Below are 15,624 nucleotides of genomic sequence, written 5' to 3'. Positions count from 1 at the left end.
CGTGGGAGAGAGTGAACACACGCGTGTACACGTGGGTGAGTGAACACACGCGTGTACACGTGGGTGAGAGTGAACGCACGCGTGTACACGTGGGTGAGTGAACACACGCGTGTACACGTGGGAGAGAGTGAACACACGCGTGTACACGTGGGTGAGTGAACACACGCGTGTACACGTGGGTGAGAGTGAACGCACGCGTGTACACGTGGGTGAGTGAACACACGCGTGTACACGTGGGGAGAGAGTGAACACACGCGTGTACACGTGGCGTGAGTGAACACACGCGTGCACACGTGGGAGAAAGTGAACACACGCGTGTACACGTGGGTGAGTGAACACACGCGTGTACACGTGGGAGAGAATGAACACATGCGTGTACACGTGGGTGAGAGTGAACACACGCGTGTACACGTGGGTGAGTGAACACACGCGTGTACACGTGGGAGAGAGTGAACACACGCGTGTACACGTGGGAGAGAGTGAACACATGCGTGTACACGTGGGTGAGTGAACACACGCGTGTACACGTGGGTGAGAGTGAACACACGCGTGTACACGTGGGTGAGTGAACACACGCGTGTACACGTGGGAGAGAGTGAACACACGCGTGTACACGTGGGTGAGTGAACACACGCGTGCACACGTGGGAGAGAGTGAACACACGCGTGTACACGTGAGTGAGGTGAACACACGCGTGTACACGTGGGAGAGAATGAACACACGCGTGTACACGTGGGTGAGAGTGAACACACGCGTGTACACGTGGGTGAGTGAACACACGCGTGCACACGTGGGAGAGAGTGAACACACGCGTGTACACGTGGGTGAGTGAACACACACGTGGTCACGTGGGAGGGTGAACACACGCATGTACACGTGAGTGAGTGAACACACGCGTGTACACGTGGGAGAGAATGAACACACGCGTGTACACGTGGGTGAGAGTGAACACACGCGTGTACACGTGGGTGAGTGAACACACGCGTGCACACGTGGGAGAGAGTGAACACACGCGTGTACACGTGGGTGAGTGAACACACACGTGGTCACGTGGGAGGGTGAACCACACGCGTGTACACGTGAGTGAGTGAACACACGCGTGTACACGTGGGAGAGAATGAACACACGCGTGTACACGTGGGTGAGAGTGAACACACGCGTGTACACGTGGGTGAGTGAACACACGCGTGCACACGTGGGAGAGAGTGAACACACGCGTGTACACGTGGGTGAGTGAACACACACGTGGTCACGTGGGAGGGTGAACACACGCGTGTACACGTGGGAGGGTGAACACACGCGTGCACACGTGGGTGAGTGAACACACACGTGCACACGTGGGTGAGTGAACACACGCGTGTACACGTGGGAGGGTGAACACACGCGTGTACACGTGGGAGGGTGAACACACGCGTGCACACGTGGGTGAGTGAACGCACACGCGTGTACACGTGGGAGAGAGTGAACACACGCGTGTACAGGTGGGAGAGAGTGAACACACGCGTGTACAGGTGGGAGAGAGTGAACACACGCGTGTACAGGTGGGAGAGAGTGAACACACGCGTGTACAGGTGGGAGAGAGTGACCACACGCGTGTACACGTGGGAGTGTGAACACACACGTGGTCACGTGGGAGGGTGAACACACGCGTGTACACGTGGGAGGGTGAACACACGCGTGCACACGTGGGTGAGTGAACACACACGTTTACACGTGTGAGTGAGTGAACACACGCGTGTACACGTGGGAGGGTGAACACACGCGTGCACACGTGGGTGAGTGAACGCACACGCGTGTACACGTGGGAGAGAGTGAACACACGCGTGTACACGTGGGAGAGAGTAAACACACGCGTGTACACGTGGAGTGTGAACACACACGTGGTCACGTGGGAGGGTGAACACACGCGTGCACACGTGGGTGAGTGAACACACACGTTTACACGTGTGAGTGAGTGAACACACGCGTGTACACGTGGGAGAGTGTGAACACACGCGTGTACACGTGGGAGAGAGAACGCGTGGTAGGGGGGGGGGGGGTCTGGTGTCTCGCCTCGTATTCATGCTTTCATTCGTGCATATGCTAATGATTCGTTTTCATTCGTGTGATTCATTCAAGCGTATATTCATTCTTGCATGTATTTCAAGCGTTCATTCACAGATGTACTCATTCATGCGCGTATTATTGCATTGCTGCGTATCCATTAATTGCTTCACTCATTCGCTAAATCACATATTCAGTTTCGCACTGATTCCTTAATCCACTCGTGTGTGTTGGTGCATTCATCCACGTGTGCATTTAAGCACTGATTCTTTCATTCGTGAATTCATTCACTGATTCATTCACAGGAGGCGGGACACGTGTCGCCGCCAGCGCTGCTGAAGCAGTAATAATAAATAAAAAAATACGTCGGCTGTGTCCGGTGGAGGAGGGTGTACGACACACTTTACTTAAAGTACTCATCAAATTGTTACTCGTATTAACATTTCATTGAGCTGATTACGCAACGCACCCATAGATGGTATTATTTACTTGTGAATTCGGACGCCCCTTGAGTTCCTTGGGGGCCCTAAGCTTTGGCTGGAATTGCTGCTTGCCAGCTGCCTGGGTTATTGCCTCTCGCGCGGGATCGCTCTGAGCTGTTGCGTCGCCAGAGACCCGGGGCAGGAGGCCAACTGATACCCCCCCCCCACCCCGGCCGAAAGACCGAGTTCATTCACACAATTAGCGTGTGTAGAGGAGCTTTGTTAATTACTCGGTTCATTCACGCATGTGTACACACACACACGTGTACACACACACGTGTACACACAAACGTGTACACACACACGCGTACACATACACACGTGTACACACACGTGCACCCACACACACACGTACACCCACACACACACGTGTACACACACACGTGTACACACACACACGTGCACCCACACACGTGTACACACACACGTGCAACCCACACACGTGTACACACACACACACGTGTACCCACACGTACACACACACACGTGTGTACACACGTGTACACACACACACGCGTGTACCCACACACACACGCGTGTACCCACACACCCATTTGCCCATATCCATAAGTACACACGTGGATGCTCATCCATACAAAAACAACGCACCCCTTTTACAGACTGTTGGGGCAAGTGCTGTTAGCGAGCACCTATGAAGGCCGGCACGGCGCACGAGGGATTGGCCGTGCGACCAGAACTACAACCGGCCGCCTTTGCCTCCCCAGTGCTGTTGCTTATACATCTCACGAGGCACTCATTTGAGGCTGAGTCGACCTAGGGGGAGGCCCAGGACGGCATCAGACAATCGTCACAGGTGCTGACCCTGAGCGGGAATCGAACACGAGTCGCCGGGTTCATAGCGGAGTGCGCTAACCACTGCGCCACCGCTCTCCACACACACAAAGACAAAGATCCCCCGTATAGCCTTAACAGACTGTAGGTGCAAGTGCTGTTAGCGAGCACCTATGAAGGCCGGCACGGCACACGATGGGGTGAGTGGCCAACACCACGCCCGACCGCCTTTGTCTCCCCAGTGGCGATGTTTACACACCACACCAGGTACTCATTTGAGGCTGAGTCGACCTAGGGGAGGCCCAGGACCAGTTCAGATAATCGTCACCGGTGTTGGCCATGAGCGGGAATCGCACCCGGGTCGCCAGGTTCGTAGCGCAGCGCACTAACCACTACACTACCGCTCCCTCCACACACACACGTGTACACACACACGTGTACACACAAGCGCGCGCACGTGGGTGGTGAAAATGGAGAAGCGAAGTCAGCTTCCTCCTGGTGAGGGAGAGCTGGGTCGTGTTTCTGGACCCGACTCTACCGCAAGCCCACCTGACCTCACCATAGAGGGTCAGAGAGAGTGGCTGACCCATCATCATCATCATCTTTAAGCGTCGGGTCAAACACCCGAGCGAACATTTCCCCAAAAAATCATCGACGTCCCCAGTGCCAATGACCGCCCGTACTGGCACCACCAAGCAATACCGCATTCACAGAGGCAAGGGTCTCTCAAATCTTCTTCATGAATCGTAGCGTGGTGTCAAATGTCAGGCGGGTGAACGTGTCCACCTGGACTCGACACCTTTCCACCGTGCCGGAAGTTTTCTCGAAGAAGCGACTTGGATATCTGACGTCAGTGGCCACTCACATTCGTGCGAACGCCCCCGTGACCCTTCGGCTCCCCACCACCACAGCCACCCCCTGTGAAACCCGCGCGGACGCACACCGCCGCCGCTACTGCTCGTGCCATCGAAGGGCACCTCTCCTGGCACCAGCACCGTGACAGCCAACGTCCCCATCACCGCAACGCGTGAAAAAAGTTGAAGGGTGCCGTTTCACCGTCACGCGACTCATATTTGACCCGTACCACACTCACCCACCCACTCACACACCATCTCCACATTCACCCACCTACACACCCACCCACCATCCACACACTCACCCACCCATCATACCCACACAAAGACAAAGATCCCCCATATAACCTGGACAGACTGTTGGGGCAAGTGCTGTTAGCGAGCACCTATGAAGGCCGGCACCACGCCTGGCCGCCTTTTTTTCCCCCAGTGGCGATGTTAACACACCGCACCGGATACTCATTTGAGGCTGATTCGACCTAGGGGAGGCCCAGGTACCGGTTCAGATAATCGTCACCGGTGTTGGCCGTGAGTGGGAATCGAACCCGAGTCGCCAGGTTCGCAGTGCAGCGTAGCGCTAACCGCTACCACTACCGCTCCCACACTCACCCACACTCACCCACCCACCATCCCCACACTCACCCACACTCACCCACCCACCATCCCCACTCACCCACACTCACCCACCCACCATCCCCACACTCACCCACCCACCATCCCCACACTCACCCACACTCACCCACCCACCATCCCCACACTCACCCACCCACCATCCCCACACTCACCCACCCACCATCCCCACACTCACCCACCCACCATCCCCACACTCACCCACACTCACCCACCCACCATCCCCACACTCACCCACCCACCATCCCCACACTCACCCACACTCACCCACCCACCATCCCCACACTCACCCACCCACCATCCCCACACTCACCCACACTCACACACCCACCATCCCCACACTCACCCACACTCACCCACCCCACCATCCCCACACTCACCCACCCACCATCCCCACACTCACCCACCCACCATCCCCACACTCACCCACCCACCATCCCCACACTCACCCACACTCACCCACCCACCATCCCCACACTCACCCACACTCACCCACCCACCATCCCCACACTCACCCACCCACCATCCCCACACTCACCCACCCACCATCCCCACACTCACCCACCCACCATCCCCACACTCACCCACCCACCATCCCCACACTCACCCACCCACCATCCCCACACTCACCCACACTCACCCACCCACCATCCCCACACTCACCCACACTCACCCACCCACCATCCCCACACTCACCCACCCACCATCCCCACACTCACCCACCCACCATCCCCACACTCACCCACCCACCATCCCCACACTCACCCACACTCACCCACCCACCATCCCCACACTCACCCACACTCACCCACCCACCATCCCCACACTCACCCACCCACCATCCCCACACTCACCCACCCACCATCCCCACACTCACCCACCCACCATCCCCACACTCACCCACCCACCATCCCCACACTCACCCACCCACCATCCCCACACTCACCCACACTCACCCACCCACCATCCCCACACTCACCCACCCACCATCCCCACACTCACCCACACTCACACACCCACCATCCCCACACTCACCCACACTCACCCACCCACCATCCCCACACTCACCCACCCAGCATCCCCACACTCACCCACCCACCATCCCCACACTCACCCACCCACCATCCCCACACTCACCCACACTCACCCACCCACCATCCCCACACTCACCCACACTCACCCACCCACCATCCCCACACTCACCCACACTCACCCACCCACCATCCCCACACTCACCCACCCACCATCCCCACACTCACCCACCCACCATCCCCACACTCACCCACCCACCATCCCCACACTCACCCACACTCACCCACCCACCATCCCCACACTCACCCACACTCACCCACCCACCATCCCCACACTCACCCACCCACCATCCCCACACTCACCCACCCACCATCCCCACACTCACCCACCCACCATCCCCACACTCACCCACCCACCATCCCCACACTCACCCACCCACCATCCCCACACTCACCCACCCACCATCCCCACACTCACCCACCCACCATCCCCACACTCACCCACACTCACCCACCCACCATCCCCACACTCACCCACCCACCATCCCCACACTCACCCACCCACCATCCCCACACTCACCCGCAGTGACGCCGTCATTGCTCCTCTTCAGTCGCTCCTTCCGCTCGTCTGCATCGTCCTCGTCATCATCTCCGTACCCATCGTCCTCGTTGTCCCGTCCGTCCACTTGGGTCTCCAGCTGATGATGATGCTGCTGCTGCTGTCGCCGCTGCTGCTGCTGATGATGCTGTTTGCGCTTCGCTCGGAGCGACACCGAAGACGGTGCGGGAGGAGGCGGAGGCCCGGGGTGCGCTGACGCGGCTCCCGCCGAACCCCCTCGGACGGGGGACGAGCGGGGTCCAGCCCGGGGGGGCGTCCCCTTGGGGGGTCGGCACGGGGAGGGCCCCGCGGGTTGGCACCGCCGGACCTTGTGTTCGATGAAGAGGACGATGTGGGCGAGCGGGAACGCCACGCGGCACCGGCCACACGTCAACAGGTCGCCTGCCCCCTCAGACGGAGGTCCCCCCAATCCGACCCCTGCCGAGCCCCGAGCCCCCCTCGCCGCCGCCGCCGCTGTGCCCCCCGCGGCTTCGTCCCCGGCCGTGGAGGTGACGGCTCGGGTCGAGGCGCCGTTCGCATCATCGACTCCCTCCTCCTGCTCCTCCCCGCCTCCACCACCATCGCCTTCATCCTCCTCCTCCTCCTCGGCCTCTTCCTCCTCCTCCGCCTCCTCCTCCCCTAAAAGCGCCGCTCCCGCTTGAGACGAGTGGACTTGGGTGTGTGTGCAGGGTGTGTGTAGAGGCGTGTGTGTGCGTGTGTGTGGAGGTGTGTGTGTGTGAGTGTAGAGGAAAGTGTGTGTGTGAATGCAGAGGTCAGTGTGAAGGGGGTGTGTAGGTGTGCGTGTGTGTGGGGGTGTGCATGTTGGTGCGTGGATGTTGGTATGCGTCGGTTGTTGGTGTGCGTGGTATGTTGGTGCGTGTGGGATGTTGGTGTGCGTGGGATGTTGGTGCGCGTGGGATGTTGGTGCGCGTGGGATGTTGGTGTGCGTGGGATGTTGGTGTGCGTGGGATGTTGGTGCGCGTGGGATGTTGGTGTGCGTGAGATGTTGGTGCGCGTGGGATGTTGGTGTGCACGTGGGATGTTGGTGTGTGTGGGATGTTGGTGTGTGTGGGATGTTGGTGCGTGTAGGATGTTGGTCCGTGCGTTCACGTTTCCGCCACGGGCGCGCGTGCGATGAGCGTGGGAACGTGTGGGGGCGGGGGGCGGGGGGCAGCGAGGGGAGGGAGAGGGGAGACACCAGCGAGTTAATTCGCAACGCGCACTCGCAAACAAACGACACTTGGAAGAGACACGCGGGGCCGGCCTCCGTATCGCCAAACACATTTAACTCCGTGAGCATTCGGTGGATTAATATAATTTATGAAATAATGATGATAATTATGATGACGATTAAGTAGTAGTATTGTTCTCATTGGTCGTTGTCCATAATGATTGTGATGATTTGGGAAGTGTTTGATGGTGAAGTTGACGACGACGTTGATGAAATGTGTATTGTTCATGATGATGATAATCGCGGCAGTATTTGATTGTGACGATGATGTTGGTGATTGTGATGATGGTGACGATTGTGATGATGGTGACGATTGTGATGATGATGGAGTGTTGATGTGTACAGTGCGCTCATATCCGTGCCGATAAAACCTCCCCGCCAATGCAGTCCCCCAAGTGGTGGGTCTCTAATAATGACGAGCACTGCGCCTACGCGCTACACAGAGCATCAACACCTGCAGTGGCACCTGGGGCACCGTGGGGGGTAGGGGGTTATGGACGGGGGGGGGGCGCAGGTGTCAGGTTTAACACGATCAGTCTCCCCCCCCACCCACATATACCCAAGATACCAACAAGCTGGGCTGAGTGTGTATCTATGCGTGTGTGGGTGTGTTTACACGTTCGAATCCCGCTCACGGACAAAACCAGAGACGATTGTCTAATTCGGCCCTGGGCCTCCCCTAGGTCTACTCAGCCTAAAACGAGTACCTGGTGCGATGTGTAAATATTGCCACGGGGGAGACAAAGGCGGCCGGGCGTGGTGCTGGTCACCCACCCCATCGTGTGCCGTGCCGGCCTTCATAGGTGCTCGTTAACAGCACTTGCCCCTACAGTCTGTTAAGGCTATACGGGGGGTCTTTGTCTTTCTGTGTGTACGTATCTGGAGCGGTATTGCAGTGATTCGTGCAATGCGCTACGATCTGAGTATGATTCCCGCTCACGGTTCTCAACACCGGTGACGATTATCTGAACCGGTTCTGGGTCTCCACTAGGTCGACTCAGACTCAATTGAATGCCTGGGGCGGTGTGTAAACATCAGCACTGGGGAGACAAAGGCGGCCGGGCGTGGTGCTGGTGTAAGCGTGTTTAGGAGCGTTACATTTTACACCTCAACTGGCAATGTTACATCGCGTCCCCGAGTACGTGACGGCGCTGTCGTTTGGGGAGTTGCTTGACCATACTTCACCACGTCAGCCAGTAGGGGGGCTGATCAGCCGCTACTGATGGCATCACCGCCGACAGCTTTCAAAGTGTCGCCATCGTGTGGCAGCGCCTGGAAGCGACTCCACATGAACCTGACTCCTCGCATTCCCTCCCTCCCCCTTTCCTGCCCCCACCACCCCTCCCCCCCTACCCCTGACCCCCCCCTCCCCGCGTCCTCGACAGCCCCCCACACCTCCCCCGAGCCCCCATGCCCCGGCGGCGAGGGATGACAGCGGTGCGAGGGCGAGGGGAGGGGGGGAGACGGGGCGAGGGGGATCAGGCGAGGGGAGGTCGGGGAGACTTAGGAGGGGGGAAGGGGGGAGGGGGGGAGGGGGCAGGGAGGGGGAGGGGCGCCGTGCCCCCGTCGCCCCCACTCTTGGCGTCTGTGTTTTCATGCGCGTCTCCCCGTGCCTCCGGGGCTACTGCACCACGTGTTCATCCACGGGTTCCCTCACCGCTACTCACCAGCACTCACCACCCACCCACCGCTCGCCAGCATGCAATGCTCACTCGCACGCACGCATTACTCCAATGCTGTTAGCGAGTACCTATTGAGGCCGACGCGACACACGACGAAAGGTGGATGACCAACGCCACGCCCGGCCGCCTTTGTCACCCCGGTTCAAGTAATCGAATTTGGGCCAGCGGGTTTCGTAGCGCAGTGCGCTCACCACTGCGCCACCGCTCCTCATTCACACAGACCACACTCACCAATCACTCGTCGCCCGGCACACGGCCCACTCACTGCTCACCCATGCGCACGCGCCGTTCACCACGTGGCCTACTAACACGGTCGCCGAGACACTGAGCGAGTGACGCATGGCGGCAAAACGATTCATCCATCCACCCACTAACCTACACATCCATCCACCCACTAACCTACACATCCATCCACCCACTAACCTACCCATCCATCCACCTACTCACACACCTTCCCATCCACCCACTAACCTACACATCCATCCACCTACTCACACACCTTCCCATCCACCCACTAACCTACCCATCCATCCACCCACTAACCTACACATCCATCCACCCACTAACCTACACATCCATCCACCCACTCACCTACCCATCCATCCACCCACTAACCTACCCATCAATCCACCCACTAACCTACCCATCCATCCACCCACTAACCTACCCATTCATCCACCGACTCACACACCTTCCCATACATCCACCTACCCAGCCATCCATCCACCTACTCACACCCCTTTCCATCCATCTAGTTACCCATCCATCCACCTACCCAACCATCCATCCACGTACTCACACACCTCCCCATCCATATACCTATCCAACCTTCTATAGCTCTCCATCCACCTACCTACTGGCACACCTTCCAATCCATCTACCGATCCAACTATCTACCCATCCATCCACACACCGACTCGCACACCTGCACGTCAATTTAAAAATCAACCTATTCACATAACCATGCATCTATTCATCTACATTCCTATTCACATACCTAATCATACATCCATCTACGTATAGCCTTCAACATACTTCTGCTGTTAGCGAGCGCCTATCAACCTACTCACACACGTGACGTGCGTTTACCCATCAAACCACACACCTATCTATCCCTTCCTCCATCCACACACCGATCTGTCCCTCCATCGATCAACAATTCATCAATCGACCCAGTGGTGGTAATCTGCACGTAAAAGTGCCGGTAGGAGACCACACACCATCACACCCTCATTCACACACTCACCCACGCCGTGATCCATACTCTCACACACTCTCACACTCACACACTCACACACACTCATTCACACACTCACCCACCCATGATCCATACTCTCACACACTCTCTCACACACTCTCTCACACACTCACTCACACACTCACACATACATACTCTCACACACACTCACACACACACTCACACACTCTCACACACACACTCACACACTCTCTCACACACTCTCACACACACTCTCACACACACTCACACACACACTCACACACTCTCACACACTCACTCACACACTCTCTCACACACTCTCACACACTCTCTCACACACTCTCACACACACTCTCACACACACCCTTTCTCGCAATCTCTACCGTTTCCCGTCTGCGGAAACATCATCGCACCAAAGGAGTAGGAACCGCTCTGGCGTAGACCGACCCGTCTCCACCACTGGGTCTGCCTATTCACACACTCTGCTACATATCCAGCTGCCCATTTACTCATGAACCCATCCACCTGGTCACCCACCTACATATTCACCCATCTACCTATTCACTCATACAACCAACTGGCTCATTCCTTCGCACGAAGACAAATATCGACCGTGTAGTCTACGCAGGCTGGTGGGGCAATTGCTGTTATTGAGCACTTACTAAGACCGGCACGGCGGCACACGAGGGGGTGGGTGGCCAGCACCACGCCCGGTCAGTTCTGATGTTTACACACCGTACCATTTAAGGCTGAATCGACTTCGGGGAGGCGCAAGACCGGTTCAGATGATTGTCTCTGCTATCGACTGTGAGCGGGAATCGAACCCGGGTCGCTGGTTTCGTAGCGCAGCACACTAGCCACATACACACACCAATACACACACCAATACATACACACACATACACACCCACACATACACACACCAATACACACAACAATACATACCCACACACACACACCAATACACACACACACCCACACCAATACATACACACCCATACACACCCACACACACCAATACATACACACCCACACACTCACGGACCACTACACACACGCAGGGATAACTCTCACTCTGTGATTGGGATGCGACTCGAGATGCATTTCCCTCGCCTCCCTGGGTTCACGCAAACGGAGGGAGCGAGGAGAGGGGGGAAGGCAGACGGCGAGAAACACGAGGACACAGACGAGAGGAGGCGGTGTGAGACGAGGATGAGGGCGGGCGGTGGGAGATTCGAGTGGTCGAGAGGGGAGGAGACGGGCGACAGGCGATGCCGCACGGAGAGAAGTGGAGAAAGGCGGCGAGACGCTGGGAGATCACGAGAGTGGAAGGGACATGTGGGGGGAGACGAGGAGGAGGGGAGACGCGAGGAGGAGGAGGGGAGACGCGAGGGGAGACGAACTGGCGAAGGAAAGAGGAGACGGCGGCCAGGGGAGACGAATGGACGCGTGGAGGGGGAGGCAAGAAGGAGAGAGTCGAGGAGGAGGAGAGAGGCGCTCAGGGAGAGAGACGAGGAGGAGAGAGGCGCTCAGGGAGAGAGTCGAGGACATATCGTGGAGCGATGGGACGTGGGTGGGGGTGTAACGCGGCGAAAACGAAACTCCGCGTCTCTCTCTCTCGAGAGCCGCGGCACCGACGGGAGCCGTGGCCGGGTGCGCGGTGAGGCGGGCGGCCCGGTGGGGGGCAGCCCCCCCCGTGGGCAGCCACAGAGAGAGAGACGTGAGCGGCGGGGTGGGGATGGCGGTGTTGGTGGGGGGGGGTGAGGGAGACGCGGAATAGCATTAAGTCTGGGAGCACACAGGCACAGACGCAATTCACAGACATAGCACACACAACAACAACAACACAGACAGCGACGCAACACAGACACAACAGCAGACACAACAACAACAACACAGACGCTGACAGCACAAACAGCAGCAGCTGCGGTGTTTACCCGCCGAGACAGAGTGGCGACGCGCGCGGAGTTTCCGTGCGTAAAGCGCGCGCCTTGCGCGGGGAGGGGAGAGCAACGGAGAGCACAGCGAGAGAGAGAGGGGGGGGGGAGCAGATATGGTGAGAGGCGAGGAAGCGAGAGAGAGAGTGAGAGAGAGAAAGGAGTGAGAGGAGGATGAGGAGAGAGGCAAAGCAAACGGATGCGAGCGCAGAGAAGAGAGCGAGACAGAGCCAGAGACGAGCTGACGAGCTTGACGCGCGTGTCAAGAGATCCGAGGACGACGCACCGCCGACCGTGCGGCTACTCACGGGGGAAGTCGCGCTTGCTCAGGTGAAGCGGCTTCACCTGCTTGCGCCGGGACATCGCGGCGAGGCGCTCCCCCTCGGCTCCTCGTGGGCGCGGCGCGCGCGGGGAGCCGACTGCGTTGCGCGCGTCTCTCGCGCTCTTCCTTGCTTCCCACCCACCCCCCCTCCTACTCCTCCTCTGCCCGCTCCCTCCGATGATCTCCCCGCGTCTCTGTCCTCTCCTCCTCCCCCCCCCCCCCGTTGCCTCCCCCTCCGCGTCTCTCCGTCTGCGTCTCCCCCCTCCCCTCTCTCTCTCTCCCCTTGCCCCGCCGGCTGCACACACACACAGAGAGAGAGAATAGGAAGATGGCGGCGAGCGCGCGCGGAGGAGGGATTGTGCGATGCGGAGCGCAGCAGCCGCCGCTTATGACCCCCAAGTTCAAGTGCGGACGTGACGTGCGGAGCCCCGCGAACTTGGGACGTCACTGGAGAGTGGGGGCCGTGCGGACAGGGGGAGGAGGACGGGGTGGGGGGGGTCGGTGGTGGAGGGGCGGGGCTGGGTTGGGGGGGGGATGACGACCTCCCCCCCCCTCCCTCCACTTCGCCCTCTCGTGGAATCGCCAGCGAGCCACAGTCGTGTGCTGGCTGGGCCGGTGAGGGAGGGTTGGGGGTAGGTGACCGCCTCGCTATGTGGTGCACGGACAGGGAGAGAGGGCGAGGCGGCGGCGGCGGCGAGGAGAGAGTGGAGAATGGGGGGGGGGCAGTGGGGAGGGAGCGAGAGGTGGCAGAGAGGGGGCTGCGCGGTCGCTGTGCGAGCCAGATGCTGCACTGATGGAGAGAGAGAGGGGAGGGTGGAGAGGGAACAAGGGAGAGGGGGCGATGGGCGAGAGGGCAGGGGGTGGCGGGGCGTGGGGTGTGGGCGGCGGGGTTGTGGGAGGAGGTGACTGCCGGCTGCCGCACGGGCAGAGAGAGAGAGGGGAGAGAGAGGAGAGAGGGGAGAGGGAGAAGGGGGAGAGCGGGGGGAGAGGGCAGGTGGTTGATGGTGGTGGGGACGGGAGAGCGCGCAGCAGTGGAGAGCCGTCGGCTGTAAACCGTCTAGGCTCCCGCGAGCCGAGAGGGCGCGCTGCACACAGCGAGACTACGGCTGCCTGCGTGTGCGTGCGTGCCGGTGGTGCACGTGTGTGTTGGTGGGGGTGCGTTTGTGTGGATGCGCCAGAGAGTGGGGAGGGTAGCAGAGGTCGCAAACGGGTTTTGATTCCTTACCCGTACCCGGCCGCACCAGGGTTGCAAACGGGTACCCGTACCCGGCCGGGTATCGGGTACCCGATTGCGACCTCTGGAGGTGTATGGGCAGTGGTTAGCGCGCTGCTGTACGAACCCGGCGAGCCTGGTTCGATTGCCGCTCACGTGTCAACACCAGAGACGATCCAGTCCCGAGCCTCCCCGAGGTCGACCCAGCTCTTAATGGGTTGCCTGGCGCGGTGTGTAAAGATCAACGCGGCGGGGAGATAAAGGCGGACAGACGTGGGGGCTGGCCACAAGACCCCATCGTGCGCCCTTCCGGCCTTTAATAGGTGCTCGCTAACACCACTTGCCCCTACAGTCGTTGTGCGTTTGTGTGTATCCTTGCATGTGACTGCGTGCGCGTCGCCACGTGCGTGGCGGTCACGCGAATGTGCGTGAATCATCGTGCACACGCGGCTTGGTACACGGGGGAGAAGTGAACCCGGGTGGGGGTGGTGGTGGGGGGGGACGTGTTACCAGGTGCACGGGGAGGGGTCCCGTGGGTGGTGGGGAGGACGTGTATGGAGACGGGGTTCACGGCGCGGGCGCACGGCTCAATGCCGCCCTCTGACTCGCCTCTCTCATTTTCTCTTTCTGACTCGCTCTCTTATCGCTCTCTAATCTGGTTCCTTAGCTCTCTCTCTCTCACACACCCTCCTCACTCTCTCCGACTGACCCACTGTCGTCTCGCTCCAACTGTCATCTCTCTGATTCTCTCTCTCTCTCTCGTTGTCAACTTTAAACAAAACAATAATAATGTATTTCTAGATTTGAAGCTTTCGTGACTGCAAGGAATCATATTCTTAGGTTTTTTTCGGTAAAGTCACGTAGAAGGGAAATAATACAATAATAAAAATACTCTTTCCGACAAACCTGTTCTTCACCTGAGGACGGCTGCTTGCGTTGTGGCCGAAACGTCGTGAGAATTATTTTATTATGTTTTATTTGTATTATTTTATTATTTCGCTTCTACGTGACTTTACCGAAAGAACCAATAATATGAATCCCTGCAGTCACGAAAGCTTTCAATCGAAATTCAATAATAATGTGTGAAAGTAACAGGCACACGCACGTAGGAAAGGGTTCCGGAATCCATGCGTCTGCATGATTGGTCTTCCTCTTGTGTTTCCGCTCCACTTGTTTTTGCCCCATTGCAAGAGAGGTGTTCAATGTCGTTCACTCTCCTTGGGCGCTCACCTGGATGTACAACAAACACCTGACGGAACGTGTGCCCCGTGTGTCTGTCAGTGGGTGTAGAAAGACATCGTGTGTCGTTGCCGGCCTTCACATGTGCTCGCTAACAGCACTTGCCCAAAGAGTCTGTTAAAGGCTATACGGGGGTCTTCGGCTTTGTCAGTGTGTGTGGTGTAGTGCTTACGAATCCGACGACCCGAATTCCCGTTCACGCCCAACATCAGTGACGAATATCTGAACCGGTCCATAACCTCGCCTAGGTTGCCTCAGACTTAAAGGAGTACCTGGTGCGCTGTGTAAACATCGGCACTGGGGAGACAAAAGCGGCCGGGCATGGTACTGGCCACCCACATCCTCGTGTGC

At 58.4% G+C, this 15,624-nt stretch overlaps 1 protein-coding gene across 1 annotated transcript in view; it reads right to left on the bottom strand.

Moving 5' to 3' along the window:
• LOC144941617 (uncharacterized) overlaps positions 1-12,996 on the bottom strand; it is a 41,847-nt gene extending 28,851 nt beyond the window's left edge. Inside the window, exons 1-2 of the mRNA XM_078867938.1 lie at positions 12,808-12,996; positions 6,413-7,102 (exon numbers count right to left, since the gene is read on the bottom strand). Of these exons, the coding sequence (XP_078724064.1) occupies positions 6,413-7,102; positions 12,808-12,862 (745 nt within the window). The 5' untranslated portion in view covers positions 12,863-12,996. The remainder of the gene's footprint in view (positions 1-6,412; positions 7,103-12,807) is intronic.
• Between the last annotated feature and the right edge of the window lie 2,628 nt (positions 12,997-15,624).

Source organism: Lampetra fluviatilis, chromosome 25, assembly GCF_964198595.1.
Source record: "Lampetra fluviatilis chromosome 25, kcLamFluv1.1, whole genome shotgun sequence".
In the NCBI taxonomy this organism is placed as follows: Eukaryota; Metazoa; Chordata; class Hyperoartia; order Petromyzontiformes; family Petromyzontidae; genus Lampetra; species Lampetra fluviatilis.
The sequence above is the reverse complement of the archived record's forward strand: the minus strand, read 5'-3'. Positions and strand labels throughout refer to the sequence as shown.